At 69.6% G+C, this 16,171-nt stretch overlaps 1 protein-coding gene across 1 annotated transcript; it reads left to right on the top strand.

Moving 5' to 3' along the window:
* The first annotated feature begins 9,003 nt into the window (after window positions 1-9,003).
* On the top strand, window positions 9,004-15,795 carry NUMBL (NUMB like endocytic adaptor protein). The gene is given in 9 exon segments (XM_065420716.1): window positions 9,004-9,129; window positions 9,661-9,735; window positions 10,027-10,101; window positions 10,313-10,453; window positions 11,211-11,415; window positions 13,509-13,799; window positions 14,484-14,636; window positions 15,144-15,181; window positions 15,184-15,795. Coding segments are annotated over 9 exon segments (1,716 nt in total).
* The last annotated feature ends 376 nt before the right edge of the window (window positions 15,796-16,171 follow it).

Here is a 16,171-nt window from a genome sequence, read left to right as displayed (position 1 = left end):
CGCCGGGGCGGGGCCTGGCACCCCAAACAGGACCTCCCTGCACCCCGACCTGGGGGATCTGCAGCCCCGGCTGCCGTGGGCTGGGAACTCGGCCGAGCTCCGGGGGCCGTCTGTGCCCGCGGCCCTGCCAGGCCGTGCCCGCCAGCGTCGCTGTCCTGTTGCCGGGCCGTTCGCATTAAATCCTGCACCTGGGCTGGGCCTTGTCGATTTCTTCTCCCGACGCTCCCTCCTCCCCAAGTCGGAGGTCCCGATTCCATGTACCCCCCCTTCCCACCCGCTACTGCTGCCCCCACAGAGAGGGCTGCGGGGGGCAGGGGCTGGCCCAGCTGGTTCCTGCAGAGCCAGGCAAAGACATAGACACAATTCCCATTTTAGGGTCCCCCCCGTTGGGCCCCCCGTCTTTGCAGCCCCTCCCCCCCACGGTTCTGCACCATCCCAGTGTCCCAGATTCCGGCCCCGTGACGGCGGCAGGCGCTTTTGGTCTCTTTCCAAGGCTTTGATCTCCCGTCTTCAGCCCCCCCCACCCTGCTGCAGCTTCACCCGCTGGGCCAATCCAGCCCCAGAGCAGGGAGCTGCCCAGTGCCCCAGCCAGCACCTCCCAGCGCCGTGAGGGAGCCGATTCCGGGAACCGCCGCGGATCCCCGGGGAGCCCAGCCTGCCGGAGACGAGTTCCCGGCCGTGCGCCCCCCCGGGAAACCAGCTCCTGCCGACTGCGGGAGCTGGCACTTTGCCCTGCCGGGCCCCAGGCAGACTCCTACGCTAGAGGGGACAGCCCCGGGCCCGTTCCCTGCCCCCCTGAGCCAGCCAGTCCCCGCCCTGGGGCCGGGTCGGAGCCAGCGCCCCCCAGAGGGGACAGGCCCCGTGGCCCATTCCCCAGGAGTCATGCAGGGAGCAGGCAGCTGGTTTTAATCTGAGCGTTTGTTTCCGGCTAACGTCACGGCAGCTCCCAAGAACACGGCAGATTTTCCCACCGCAAGGACGTGCAGAACCCAGCTCCAGATGGTTCGCTCTCCGCAGCTCCACCCGGGCAGCCACGGCCAGACCTGAGTGTCTCGTGCTGAAATAATCCCTTGGGTCACAGTTCCAATCATCGACCCCGGCCGAGATCAGGGCCCCATCGCACCGGGTGCTGCCCAGACATGGGGTGGGACGAGCCCTGCCCCAAAGAGCTCACCGTCTAACCAAAGAAGCATCTCAGTTTTTCAGATGGGGAAACTGAGGCCCTGGCAGAGCTGGGCAGGAAACTCAGCTCTCCCGAGTCTGTCTCCCCCAGCACCTGGCTCGCTTCTCTTGACTGGGCCAGCAGGATGGGGCGTCACACCCTAACCGTTCCCTCCCCCACCGAGCCCGTGGGGCTGGGGGCGAGCTGGGCCCTGGCAGCTGCTTTCTGGCCACGGGGTCGTTCATTGGTCTTTATTGTTAGTGGGGTGCGGAGGGTCCCAGCATTTGGGGGGGGGGGTGGAGCCAGGACTCTCAGATCCTATCCCCAGCTCTGGCACGTTCATCCCAGGGCCACAGCGACCTCCCCTGCCGCGCGGTGGAGGGTTTGTAGCCCAAACCCCCTGGGCCAACTTCATTTAGTGAAGCTCACAACTGGTTATCGCCTGCCTGACGGATGGGCACAAGCCCCCCACAGTCCAGATTCCTGGTCCCCCTGCTCTACCCACCAGCCCCCACTCCCAGAGCTGGGGAGAGAACCCAGGAGTCCTGGCTCCCAGCCCCTCTGCTCTACCCACCAGCCCCCACTCCCAGAGCTGGGGAGAGAACCCAGGAGTCCTGGCTCCCAGCCTCCCCCTGCTCTAACCCACCAGCCCCCACTCCCCTCCCAGAGCTGGGAGAGAACCCAGGAGTCCTGGCTCCCAGCCCCTCTGCTCTACCCACCAGCCCCCACTCCCAGAGCTGGGGAGAGAACCCAGGAGTCCTGGCTCCCAGCCCCCCCTGCTCTAACCACCAGACCCCACTCCCCTCCCAGAGCTGGGAGAGAACCCAGGAGTCCTGGCTCCCAGTCCCTCTGCTCTACCCACCAGCCCCCACTCCCAGAGCTGGGGAGAGAACCCAGGAGTCCTGGCTCCCAGCCCCCCCTGCTCTAACCACCAGACCCCACTCCCCTCCCAGAGCTGGGAGAGAACCCAGGAGTCCTGGCTCCCAGTCCCTCTGCTCTACCCACCAGCCCCCACTCCCAGAGGTGGGGAGAGAACCCAGGAGTCCTGCCCCGTGTAAGCTGTCGCAGTGCTGCCCGGGGGCTTGGAACGATGCTCTGGCCAGGCAGTGTTTTCATTCCTGTGCGAGCAAACAGCCCCATCCCGGCTCACAGCTGTGCCCCCCCCTCCCCGCGTGAAGTCGCCCCCCCATGACATCAGAGCTGGCAGTGCCATGCTGGTTTAGGGTGACCAGACAGCAAATGTGAATAATCAGGACGGGGTGGGGGGTAATAGGAGCCTATATAAGAAAAAGACCCAAAAATCGGGACTGTCCCTATAAAATCGGGACATCTGGTCACCCTGTGCTGGTTATGGCATCACAGGCGAGCAAGCCGGCTGAGCAGAGGAAGCCGGGAGCCGCCGAGGGCCGGCCTGTGGGGTCAAAGCCCAGGCGGGGCGCGGAAGCAGCTGCTGCCAGCGTGGCTTCCAAGGAGCGTGGGGGACAGCTCCCGCCGGCGCTGGCTGCTGGCTCCGGCTCGACCTCAGCCCCTTGGCGTGGCCCAGCTGCAGGCCCAGGCTGGACACGGGTGCCCCGGAGTTAAACCCTGGCACTGGGGGGGCCCAGCCAGAGAAGTGGCAGCGGATGGACCGAGCTGGTGGCCGCGTGTGGCTCCGTCTAGCTCAGCTGCCCTCCGTCGGGTCTGAACTGGTTTAAGGGCGTCCACACACACAAAGCCGCCCCCATCCGTATCGAACGGCGCCACTAGCAACACCGGGGGCCCGGCCTGACCCCGCTGTGGGGCTGGGACGAGCCCTTCCTGGGGGCGGCTCATCCCACACGCGCCGGGAGAGGGGCCGTGGGGCCAGGTTCTGATCTGCGCTGGCAGCACCCCGAGGTGGGGCTTTTCTCTCTGCGGGTGACGAGACGGGGGGACAACCCTGCCCAACTCGGGGGGGGGGGATCTGGGGGGCTATGGGGTCAGATGTGGGGGGGTCCATCTCTCACTTGCTCTGGGCAGGGGTCCTAATAGGTTGGGGTGAGATGGGGGCGGTGATGGATCCGGTCTGGGGGGGTCCGTTTGGAGGAAGGTGGCCAAGGGCTAAAGGGGTCACATGCCCCCCCCCCGCCTCTGAGCACCGGGCCCAGTCTGGGGGTCAACCCTTGTGCCTATCAACGGATGGGGAGGTGTATTTGCATATGCATGAGCCTGGGTGCCAATGGGAGCAGGCTGAGGGACTCTTGCCCCCCCCAAAAAAGGGGGGGTAAGGTCAGCGAAGGCCTATTTGCATATTCATGAGCCTAGAGGCCAATAGGAAGAGAGCCGGGGTGGGGGCTGAGGCCGTTTGTAAATAACGAGAGGGAAGGAGGGGGTTGTGGTCAATGCAGAGTCTATTTACATATTCATGACACCACAGCCAATGGGAGGGGAGCTGAGAGGCGCTGAGAAAGGGGTGGCCAATGGAGGGGGAGGGGCCGTGAGACCTCGCGCACGGGAGGGCGTGGCTCTCTTTGCATATTGGTGAGGCGGGGGCGTGGCCAGCGGCTGGAATGCTCCCGGGGAGGAGAAGACGGCGCGTGCGCGTCACTGTAACCAGGGGCCGGGGCCGGGGCCGGAGCCGGAGCCGGGGGCGGCCGGGGGGGGGGCCGCTCGGTGCCTGCGGAGCCAGCCAGCGCCCGGGTAAGGGGGGCCCGGCCCGGCCCGGGGCCGTGGGCGGGGGGTGCTGGGCTCCGATCCCCCCCCGCGCCTTGTGCACGTTGCAAATGTCCGTCCCCCCCCCGAGGGTGCAGCCTCCCCCTGCAAAAATGTCTCGGAAAGGGGGGGTCAGCTCCGAAACCCTGCCCCCCCCGGGGCTGCCCCCCCCCGAGTGGTGGCTGCACAGGGGCTGGGGGGGCTCTACAAAGCGGGACCCCCCATCCTCTCCCCTTCCTGCATTTAGTACAGATCCCATCTCGGGGGGGGAGCAGGGCTGCTCTCGGGGGGAGGCACCGGATGGGTTTATTAGCTGCGGTCTGCAGCATACTGGGGGGGGGGAGAGAGTTCTGGGGGTCCCAACCCCCCCCCCCCAGCCCTGGTGCCGGGTCCGGGAGGGAGGGGAACTGCTGCCAAGCCTGGGCTGTGGGTCTCGCTTCCCCCCCCCCCCCGCCCCGATTATTTTCTCCAAAGCCACAGACATGAGAGTGGGGTCTGTGCCCCCTCCGCCCCCCAGGGCCTTTGGGTCGCTCCCTTCCCTAGGCCTGTGGAAACTGGGGGGTCTGGGCCTTGGGTCGGGATGGGGGATTTGACTGATTTTTGCAGAGCTGAAGTGGGGGGGGGGCGTCAGTGCTGGGAAAAGGGAAATTCTCCCCCCCCCCCCAAAAAAGGAGGGAGCCGCACGGGGGAGAAATGTGTCATTTATTTTTCTAGCGTTTTGCAGATCTGGCAGGACTGTGGTTCGGGGCCTTGGAAACCAGAGGCAGCCGCGGAGGGGGGGCTGAGCGCTGGCAGATGGCGCGGGCTGGGCGATCGATCCAAACCACGCTGGCGCGATCGATCGCCCCGGGGCGCTCCTTTGCACAGCGCCCGTCTGGCCCGCTTGACGCTGGCAGGTCGTGCGGGCTGGGCCCACTGAGCTGTGATGCTATCCAGTGGGGGGGTGTAAACTCTTGGGGTGCGGACGGAAGAGGAGCTGGCGTCCGGGAGAACGGATTTAGGGTCTCCCCACGGCCGTGCCCCCTTCGGCTGCAAAGAAACCACCCGAGGTCGGCGCCGGTTACCCGCCCGGGGCGGGTTCTTTCAGACACAGGAGACCAGGGAGTGTGGACAAACGGGGGGACCCCAGGCCACCCCAGAACGGCTGGGGGAGCCTGGCACCCAGGGGAGCTGCGTGCATGGGCCTATCTGTGGAGCGCGTGGATGGGGAAGGGGCCGAAACGCCCACCCCTGAAAACAGCTACTTCTTGGGGGCGGCCACCACGTCTGGGGGTGACCGATCTCTTGCGGGGTGTGCCAGCCCCGGCGGGGGAGGAGCCGATATTTGTCACACCCAAAGCAAGGGGGCTCTTCCCAGTGCAACCCCCCCCCTCCCCTGACCCCTCTGATCTCTGGCTCCTTGCCCCGTAATTCCCAGGCTGGGGCGTGTTTGCTCTGGGAACAGGTGGCGGCTGCAGCCGGCCTGGGGATGTGACAGATTTTGCTGGGGAAGGAGGATGTGGCGTATCCCAGGCAATGATCAAAAGACTCAACCCTTCCCCCCCCCCCCCGCTTGCCTTAATCATGCGGCCCCTGGATGCTCAGTGACTCAGGAGCCCAGGGAGGGGGGCAGGGGAGCCGATGGGTCTTTATTTTGCAGCCTAGTGTCTGCCAGGCTGCTCCTGGGAGGCCTGCGCCCAGCGTCACTGACGGGTTGGCTGCCTGGGACCCCGGGTGTCTGCGTCTGGCTCTGGGGAGGGGCTGGGTGCAGGGCCCAGCACGAGGGGGAGCAGTGGGGACTGGGGCTCTGCGGCTCTACCTCCGCTCTGGGCAGGCGGGTGGGTGGGGGACCCAGGCCTCCGGACTCCTGGGTTCGCTCCCCGGCGTGGCGGGACCCAGGCCTCCGAACTCCTGGGTTCGCTCCCTGGTGCTCCACAGGAAGGGCTCGGGGATGAGTGGCTCCCAGCTCTCCGGCCGCGGAGCAGGGCTGGCGTCTGGGAAGTGCTTTGAGGGAACATTCGAGGGGTCACATTGTGGAGCTTGGTCCTTGCCACGCCAGGACCAGCAGGGGAGAGCTCCCTGCATAAACAACTGCCCCGCCCCAGAGACGGCTGCATCTTGGCGCCAGGTCCCCGTGCCCCACCCCAGAGACGGCTGCGATTCATCCTGTCTCTAGTCTGTGCGGAGGCTGGGATCTCGCAGGGGCCGTTGGGCTCTGACACCCCCCAGGTGAACTAGCAGAATCCCTTGTTGCTTCCGCAGTGCTGAACTCGGGCTACTGTGATTGCGCCGTGCCTTAGTTTCCCTATGCAAATGGGGTGCGAATCCCTGGCTCTCTGCCGTGGAGCCCAGCCGAGGAGGAGGGGGGATGGGGTTTTGGGGACCTGGAGCTGACGGTTGGCAGCAGGGCTGAGGGGGCAGGGTGGGAAGTGCTCGCCGTGAGGGCGTGTGCAGGAAGCACTCCCATTCCCCTGCCCCTGGCAGAGACAACCGCTGAGTTCCCCAGGGCCGACCCGGCCGAGCTCAAGGGGTCCCAGACGCCGGCCGGGAGCCGACAGGAAGTTGGGAAACGATCTGGAATTATGAGCATCCGTTAGAGCCACGTCGGAGGCCAGCTGCTGCCGGAGCCTCCAGCCAAAGGGAAACAGCAGGACACCTGGGTTCTTCCCCGGCTCTGGGAGGGAAGGGGGGTCTAGTGGTGAGAGCAGGGGGGCTGGGAGCCAGGACTCCTGGGTTCTATCCCAGCTCTGGGAGGGGAGCAGAGTCTATTGGTTGTGGGGGTAGAGAGCCAGGACTCCTGGGTTCTATTCCAGGCTGTCAATGAGTCATTGTGGGGTAGGCCACGTCCCGTGACTCAGTTTCCCTGTGACCGGCATAGCTCGCTCCGAAAGTGGGTCAGGAGCTTTGGGCCGAAGCTGCTTTGGGCCCTGGCAGGTGCCCACAGAAATGCAGCTCCGCCCGGCCCACCCTGCGTGGCCACATCTGGAGCGGATCAAGGAGGGGAACCGGCCCCTGGAGCTGCCCTCGCCGGCAGGGCTGCGTCCCAGGCCGGAGCAGGTCCCCGAGCTCAGCTCTGCTCTGGGGTCCCTGCAGCACCCCCCCCCCCGGCACTGGGATACGTGAGTGCCAGGGCGGGGGGGGGGGGCACATGTGGCTAGAAATCCCAGTGTGCCACCAGCAGCGACTGGCACGGAGGGTCTCCTGTGGGCGAGGGCAGACGACGCCAGCGGCTTTGCCGCACGGATCCCCGGGCGAGACGTCCGCTTGGCTCTGCTCCGTGGGAGCAGTCGGGGCTGGGTCCCCCCAGCTCCTCCCCCACTTCCCACAGGGCTGGGAGCCGGGCACCAATTGCGGGGAGGGTGAATGGGGAATATTTATATCCCCCTCCCGGAGCTGGCCTGAGCTCGGGAGCTCGGCCCTTCAGGGGGTGGGCAGGCTGGTCTGTTATTGTAGGGTCTCTGGGCCCAGCGGCTCCGGGGGCTGGTCTATTATTGTAGGGTCTCTGGGGGCTGGTCTGTTATTGTAGGGTCTCTGGGCGTGGCGGCTCCGGGGGCTGGTCTGTTATTGTAGGGTCTCTGGGTGTGGCGGCTCCGGGGGCTGGACTGTTATTGTAGGGTCTCTGGGCCCTGCGGCTCCGGGGGCTGGTCTGTTATTGTAGGGTCTCTGGGGGCTGGTCTGTTATTGTAGGGTCTCTGGGCGTGGCAGCTCCGGGGGCTGGTCTGTTATTGTACGGTGTCTGGGCGCTGCGGTTGGTCTGTTATTGATTTGATTCTCGCTAGTTTCACTTTGAATTCCAGTCCGTCCGTCCCCCGCTCTCCCCCCCCACCCCGCCCAGACACTATCCAGCCTGGTCTGGTTTGTCTGAGCCAGGACCCCCGCACCCCCAGGCGAATTCTCCCTGCGCGTGACTTCGCCCAGGCTGTTGGGTGTGGGGAGAGACCCCCACGTTCCCTTAGCCTGCTGGGGGGGGTGTCTCCCCCCCCAAAGGCTCAACACCCCAGCTCCCAGTGCCAGACACCCCCTGGGAAATCCGGCCCCACGCTCGGGGCAGGGGGTATTTAGGGGGAGGAGATCGGGCGTGCAGGGGGGTTGGGGGCTGGGCAGCGGGGGGGGGGGGAGCAGCTGAGGAAACAAACCCTCTTGGCCAAATGTTTGCCTGGCCCCGACCTCCCCGCTCGGCTCCAGCTGGTGGGGGGGGGGGGGAACCAGCTGTCGGGAGCCCTGTGCTGATTGGGGGCAGCTGCCTCCCTCGGGGCTGGCCCCCCACCGCGGCCTTTTGTTCTGGCTGCCACTCGGTTGTCTGGGGCCGATTTTAAATCAAGGCCCCGATGCCGGCCTGGCCCCTCCCCCCCCGGCCCCTTCCCCCCCATCTTCCCCCTGTCCCGGCCCTGACCCCCCAGCCTGACCCGCCCACCTCCCACTACCAGCCACGGCCCCCCAATCTCCAGCCCCGACAATCTGCTTGGGGGGTTCAGGCCCCTGCCCCAGGGCAGAGTCGGTTTGATGCTGGGCTGGGGGGGGGCTTTTCCATCTGGGCCCCTTTTGTGCCCCTTGTTAGGAGCTGGGGGGCATTGTGTGGGACACAGGCCAGCTCGGCACAGGGGGGCCCACAGCAGATGCCCCCTGTGTGCCAGGGCCCCGCAGCCCCCCCCCGTGCAGTTGGTGCCTCGGGCACACACTGAACCTCGCTCCGTTTCGGGGCACGGGGCTGTCTGACGAGTGGGGAGAGCCCGGCTCGGGCAGGGAGGGGGTGTGAACTGGGGGGGGGGGCGGAGATGGGGTGCACCTTCCCCAGAGCCGCCATGGACTAGGGCTGGCTGGGCAGAGACCTCCCTGCCCCCCCGAGAATGATTCTTGTGTCTGTCCACATGTGGAGCTCCTGGGGGCAGTCGGGCTCCCAGCCTCCCGGCTCTAACCACTAGCCCCCCTTCCCCTCTCCTCCCCTCCCAGAGCTGGGGAGAGAACCCAGGAGTCCTGGCTCCCAGCCCCCGCTCTAACCCACCAGCCCCCATTCCCCTCCCAGAGCTGGGGAGAGAACCCAGGAGTCCTGGCTCCCAGCCCCCCCCGGCTCTAACCACTAGCCCCCCCTCCCCGAGCTGCGCAAGAACCCAGGCGTCCTGGCCCCGGGCGGGTTGGCGGTGGGGGCCCCCGGAGCTCACCCCCGTGTCCCCCCAGGCCCCGGCGGCGGCGCCATGAACAAGCTGCGGCAGAGCCTGCGGCGGAAGAAGCCGGCCTACGTGCCCGAGGCCAGCCGGCCCCACCAGTGGCAGGCCGACGAGGAGGCTGTGCGCCGGGGCAAGTGCAGCTTCCCCGTGCGGGTGAGTCAGACGGGGGGGGGGCTCACGCACGTTGGCACGAGAGCGGGTGAGTCCCACGGGCTGGCACGTCTGGCACGCCCTCCGCTCGCACACCTGTATCTTTCACACACGTGTCATGCACGGGCTCGGCTCAGCAGGGTGCACACAGGTCCGTGGGCACGCTTGGGCCAGGGGTTTATACACTCAGCTCGCACAGCCTGCGGGGTTGCACGCTCGGCACACGTGGGTCAGGGGGTTGCCCATTCTGCTCTCACAGGCTGGGGTGTGCACGCTTGCCTCGCACACATGGGTCAGTGGGCATGCTTGGGCTGGGGGTTGCACGCTTGGCTTGCACGCCCATGTTTGCAGTAGCTCCCCTGCGATGCACACACGTGTGCCCGGGATTCGCACACCCCCATCCCACACACATGGGCCTGCTCAGCTCCTACCCCTCCCTGCAGGGAACCCAGGCGTCCTGCACCCAGGGGTGGGTAATGGGGCACTGGGATCTTGCCGGGGGGGTGGCCTGGCTCTGACCTCTGCCCCCCGCAGTACCTGGGCCACGCGGAGGTGGAAGAGTCCCGGGGGATGCACGTGTGCGAAGAGGCCGTGAAGAAGCTGAAAACAGTGAGTGCAGCTGGCACGAGGGGGGGGGAGGGCAGGTCTGGGCCAGATGCCCCCGGTGCCCCCCACTGGGAACCCCCAGCACCTCCTCCTTCAACCCCCTTCTCCACCCCGAGTTCCCCAGCACCCCCCCGGCCACCCATCATCCCCCGTTATCTCCCCGGGGGGGCTGATAGATTTCTCCAGTCTCTGAACTGGTTCCCCCCAGCCATGGGGCAGAGGGCTCAGGAGTGAGGGATGGGCTGGGGGGGGCTTTCTAGTATCCCCCACTGACACCCCCCCCCCCGATTGCAGAGCGGGCGCAAGTCGGTGAAGTCGGTTCTGTGGGTGTCGGCCGACGGGCTGCGGGTCGTGGACGACAAAACAAAGGTACGGGGGGGGTGCGGGGGGAGGGACTGGGGATTGTGGGGGGCGTGGCTGGGGGGGTTATGGGGCAGTGGGGAGCCGTGGGGGGTCCTGCCATCCCCCCACCCCCCATGGACTCAGTGGGAGCCCCACGGACGTGCAGAGTGTCTCCCTGGGCTGAGGCGGGGGGGGGGGATGCGCTGCCCCCGTCTCATGCCCCCCCCCCGCCCCCCAGGATCTCATCGTCGACCAGACCATTGAGAAGGTTTCGTTCTGCGCCCCCGACCGCAACTTCGACAAGGCCTTTTCCTACATCTGCCGCGACGGCACCACGCGCCGCTGGATCTGCCACTGCTTCCTGGCCCTCAAGGACTCGGTGCGTGGCCCCCGGGTGTGTGCCTGCACGCCTCGCACCCTCGCCCATGTGCTGAACCTCGCACGTCCGCTGCACCTCGCACCCTCGCCCGCTGCACCTCGCACGCCTAGCACCCTCGCTCGTGTGCTGAACCTGGCACTCCCACCTTGCCCACACACCCGCTGCACCTTGCATGCCTCGCACCCTTGCACGCGTGCTTAACCTAGCATGCTTGCCTCGCACGCCCACCTCGCACGCCCGCTGCACCTCACACGCTTCGCCCCTTCGCCCGTGTGCTGAACCTGGCACGCCCACCTCTCCCGCGTGCTGAACCTGCTTCGCCGTGCATCGCACCTCGCCCGTGCACTGCACCTCGCACGCCTCGCACGCATGCTGAACCTGCCACACCCCGCCCGCCTCGCCCGTGCACTGCCCCTGGTATGCCCACCTCACCCGTGTGCTGAACCTGGCACGCCTCGCACCCTCGCCCACGTGCTGAACCTTGCACGCTCACCCCGCCCGCCTCGCCTGCACACTGCATCTGGCACGCCTGCCTTGCCCGCCCGCACCTCACTTGCACACTGGTGCTCATGCGCACACGCCTTGCACACGCAGCCTCTCTGCACCCCCGCGCTCGCTGGTTCTCGCACGTGCCACCGCAGCCACTCGTGCAGGTCCCCGTGCGAAGGGGCTCGCGCAGTCGGCTCCCCGTGCACGCCCCCCGCGGCCCGTGCGAAGGCTGCTCGTGTCCTGACCCGGCTCTGCCCCCTGCCCACAGGGCGAGCGCCTGAGCCACGCCGTGGGCTGCGCCTTCGCCGCCTGCCTGGAGCGTAAGCAGAAGCGGGAGAAGGAGTGTGGGGTGACGGCCTCCTTCGACGCCAACCGCACCAGCTTCGCCCGCGAGGGCTCCTTCCGCGCCCCGGCCGCCAGCCAGCCCGCCCAGCGCCAGCTCGTGCTGCGCCAGCTGCAGGACAGGAAGAAAGGTGAGCGGGACGCGCCCGGAGCCACCGCCCAGCTCCAGCCGCCCCCCCCGTGTCCCTCTCCCACCCCCCAATGCCCTGAGCTCCCGAGCATCTCCGCCCCCCCTCGCCTGCCCAGCTCCACCCCCACCCCTCCGGGTACCCGCCCCCCCGTGTCCCTCTCCCACCCCCCAATGCCCTCAGCTCCCGAGCATCTCCGCCCCCCCTCGCCTGCCCAGCTCCACCCCCACCCCTCCGGGTACCCGCCCCCCCGTGTCCCTCTCCCACCCCCCAATGCCCTCAGCTCCCGAGCATCTCCGCCCCCCCTCGCCTGCCCAGCTCCACCCCCACCCCTCCGGGTACCCGCCCCCCCGTGTCCCTCTCCCACCCCCCAATGCCCTCAGCTCCCGAGCATCTCCGCCCCCCCTCGCCTGCCCAGCTCCACCCCCCACCCCTCCGGGTACCCGCCCCCCCGTGTCCCTCTCCCACCCCCCAATGCCCTCAGCTCCCGAGCATCTCCGCCCCCCCCTCACCTGCCCAGCTCCACCCCCCACCCCTCCGGGTACCCGCCCCCCCGTGTCCCTCTCCCACCCCCCAATGCCCTGAGCTCCCGAGCATCTCCGCCCCCCCTCGCCTGCCCAGCTCCACCCCCACCCCTCCGGGTACCCGCCCCCCCGTGTCCCTCTCCCACCCCCCAATGCCCTGAGCTCCCGAGCATCTCCGCCCCCCCTCGCCTGCCCAGCTCCACCCCCACCCCTCCGGGTACCTGCCCCCCCGTGTCCCTCTCCCACCCCCCAATGCCCTGAGCTCCCGAGCATCTCCGCCCCCCCTCGCCTGCCCAGCTCCACCCCCCACCCCTCCGGGTACCTGCCCCCCCGTGTCCCTCTCCCACCCCCCAATGCCCTCAGCTCCCGAGCATCTCCGCCCCCCCTCGCCTGCCCAGCTCCACCCCCCACCCCTCCGGGTACCCGCCCCCCCGTGTCCCTCTCCCACCCCCCAATGCCCTCAGCGCCTGAGCATCTCCGCCCCCCCCCTCGCCTGCCCAGCTCCACCCCCCACCCCTCCGGGTACCCGCCCCCCCTCAGGTCCCACCCCCCAATGCCCTCAGCTCCTGAGCATCTCCGCCCCCCCCTCGCCTGCCCAGCTCCACCCCCCACCCCTCCGGGTACCCGCCCCCCCTCAGGTCCCACCCCCCAATGCCCTCAGCTCCTGAGCATCTCCGCCCCCCCCTCGCCTGCCCAGCTCCACCCCCCACCCCTCCGGGTACCCGCCCCCCCTCAGGTCCCACCCCCCAATGCCCTCAGCTCCTGAGCATCTCCGCCCCCCCCTCGCCTGCCCAGCTCCACCCCCACCCCTCCAGGCACCCGCCCCCCCATGTCGCCCCCATACCCTCAACTCCTGAGCATCTCCCCCGCCCCCCCTCACCTGCCCAGCTCCACCCCCCACCCCTCCGGGTACCCGCCCCCCCCGTATCCCCCCCCGCCATTACCCTCAGCTCCTGAGCATCTCCCCCGCCCCCCCCTTGCTTGCTCAGCTCCACCCCCCCCGCCCCGTACTCTCATCCCCTGCCCAGCCCCCCCCCCGTGCATGCTGGGAGGGGGCCACACTTAGTCTGAGGTGGGGGAGCTTGAATGTGTTGAGGGAGGGATGTAGGTTCCTGGGGGCGGGGGAAGAGGGCGCTGGGGGAGCAGGTGCCAGGGAAGGGGGCTGTCCTGGGGGGAGGGGCTGAGGTCCCTGGGGGAGGGGCAGGTGCCGGGGGAGGGGGCTGTCCTGGGGGGAGGGGCTGAGGGCACGGGGGGGGGGGGGGGGGGGACGGACAGGTGCCGGGGGAAGCGGCTGTCCTGGGGGGAGGGGCTGAGGGCCCTGGGGGAGGGGCAGGTGCCGGGGGAGGGGGCTGTCCTGGGGGGAGGGGCTGAGGGCGCTGGGGGAGGGGCAGGTGCCGGGGGGAGGGGGCTGTCCTGGGGGGAGGGGCTGAGGGCCCTGGGGGAGGGGCTGAGGGCCCTGAGGGAGGGGCAGGTGCCAGGGGAAGGGGCTGTCCTGGGGGGAGGGGCTGAGGGCACGGGGGGGGGGGGCGAGGGGAACTACGGGGGGGGTCTCACCCCGACTCTCTCTCCCAGCGGAGGCCGCCCCAGCCGCCGCCCCCTCGGCGCCCCCCGGCCCCGCCCAGCCGGGCAGCGTCTCCCCGCCGCAGGGGGCCACGTCGCCGGCGGAGAAGGGGGAGGGGGGCCCCCAGCGCGCCATCCCGCGCCGCCACGCGCCCCTGGAGCAGCTGGTCCGGCAGGGCTCCTTCCGCGGCTTCCCCGCCCTCAGCCAGAGGAACTCGCCCTTCAAACGCCAGCTCTCACTGCGGCTCAGCGACCTGCCCTCCACCCTGCAGCGCAAGGGGGACTGCCCGCCCGGGGGCGCCGGTGAGCCGGGCAGGGGGGAGCCGGGCGCGGGGGGCAGGGGCTGGGGGGCAGGGAGCCGGGCAAGGGGGCAGGGGCAGGGAGCCGGGCAAGGGGGAGCCGGGCAGGGAGCCAGGCAAGGGGGGCAGGGGCTGGGGGGCAGGGAGCCGGGCAGGGGGGAGCCGAGCGTGGGGGGCAGGGGCTGGGGGGTAGGGAGCCGGGCAAGGGGGCAGGGGCAGGGAGCCGGGCAAGGGGGAGTCAGGGCTGGGGGGCAGGGGAGCCGGGACCGGGGGGCAGGGGCCGGGGGGCAGGGAGCCAGGCAAGGGGGGCAGGGAGCCGGGCACAGGGGAGCCGGGCAAGGGGGGCAGGGGCAGGGAGCCGGGCAAGGGGGAGCCGGGCATGGGGGGCAGGGAGCCGGGCAAGGGGGAGTCAGGCAAGGGGGCGCCGGGGCAGGGGAGCAGGGACTGGGGGGGGCAGGGGTGTGGGTGAGCCGGGCACAGGTGGCAGCTGGGGTTGGGGGGGGCAGGGGCATGGGGGAACTGGATGTGGGGGACAGCAGGGGCCACGGGAGCCGAGCGTGGGGTTGGGGGGGCAGCTGGACCCTAGGGGGGGTATCTTGGCTTCCAGCCCTTTAAGAGATGGGGGGCGTATTACCCGGGGGCCACACTGGAAGGGGGGGTGTTCACTCCGAGTTCCCCCCCCCCCCAGTGCCGGAGCTGGAGTCGACCCCGACCGGTGACAGCGACGGGATCAGCGCCCTCTGCAGCCAGATCGACGCCTCCTTCGCTCGCCCGCCCGCCGACCCCTTCAGCCCCATGGCCGCCGACGGCACCGCCTCCCCCCCCGCAGGGCTCCCCCAAGGTACGGGCCCCGCGAACCCCCTCCCGTGCCCTGTGCCGCGTCCCCTGTGCCAGGCCCCTGGGAACCCCCCCGTGCCCTGTACCACATCCCCGCGCACCCCCCCGCCCGTGCACTGTGCCACGCCCCCCAGGTACGTCATGTGCACCCCCAGGGGCGTCACCCCCAACTATGCCAGGCCCCCTGGGGGCTGCGCTGGGGGTGCCAGGCCCCTCTCCTGGGGATCACCCCCGGGCACACCCCGTACCCACACGGTGCCAAGGGCACACGGACAAGCTGTCCCCCAGAGGGAAAATCTCTGTATAACCAGCCCTGCCCCCCACCCCAGAGAAAGCCGATCTCTGCTCTGGGCAAGAGGTCCCTGGGTAGCCAGCCCACCCGCTCCACCCCAGAGGCAGCCGCATCTTCGTGCCAGGCAAGAGCTCCGTAGGTAGCCAGCCCTCCGCGCCCCGCCCTGGCATTGCCACTGGGGTGGCTCGCTCCTGACGTGGTTTTTCTCCTCCCCCGCAGGGCCGGCCGCCTGGGGAGAGCCCGGGGCGGGGGGCCCCTTCGCAGGCCCCCCCCGTTCCAGCCCGGACACAAGAGGACCCCGTCGGAGGCCGAGCGCTGGCTGGAGGAGGTGGCCCAGACGGCCAAGGCGCAGCAGGTGGCCGTGCCCACGGCCCTGCCTGCCACGCTGCCCCCCTACCCCGTGAGCTACGACGCCGCGCCCGCCCCCGTGGGCATGTTCCTGCCGCCCCACATGCAGCCAGCCTACGTGCCCGTGGGGGCCTACCCGCCGGCCGGGCCCTTCGCGGCCCCCAGCGTCCCTGTGGTGGGCATCACCCCCTCCCAGATGGTGGCCAACGTCTTCTGCTCCGCCGCCCAGCTGCCGCCCTCGAACTTGGGGGGCAAGGCCAGCCCCTTCCCCCCTGCTCTGCTGGGCCCCACGCTGCCCCCTCCCCCCCAGGCCCGACACAAGTCCGGCAGCGCTGCCCCCTGGCCCCCGGAGTCGGGCCAGCCGGGGGCCATGGCCCCCCCGCTCGCCACCGCCCGCCCCGGGCCCAAGCCGGACCCCTTTGAGGCTCAGTGGGCGGCGCTGGGGGCCAAGCCCCCCGGGGGGGCCGACCCGGTGAACCCCTTCGCCGGAGACCTGCAGAAAACCTTTGAGATCGAGCTCTGAGCTGGGGGGGAGTGACCGGGGGTCCCTGAGCCCCCCACTATGGAACGGACTGTGGGGCCAGGTAGAGGTGGGGGATGTACGGAGACCCCCCAACCCCAGCGGGACGTGGGTCACCACCTCCTTGTCAAACAGGGGACAGGCTGGGGAGGGGCCCCCAGGGCTGCTGCCCCCCCCAGCATCAGCTTTGGGGGCTTTGCCTGGGGGCCGATGGGGGGCTGAGCATGGGTCCCGGTCACTGGAGGTGGGGCTGGGGAATGTGGGGGTGAGGAACCTCCCCCGGTGATGAAATGGTTGACGGGTCCCTGGCTGGCTGCAAACGGGGAGGGACCCTGGGCTGGACGTGTGGGGGGGCTGGATGGGGGCACCCCCCAGATCC

Source organism: Emys orbicularis, chromosome 21 (assembly GCF_028017835.1).
Source record: "Emys orbicularis isolate rEmyOrb1 chromosome 21, rEmyOrb1.hap1, whole genome shotgun sequence".
Lineage (NCBI taxonomy): Eukaryota > Metazoa > Chordata > Testudines > Emydidae > Emys > Emys orbicularis.
This window is presented reverse-complemented; position numbering and strand designations above follow the sequence as displayed.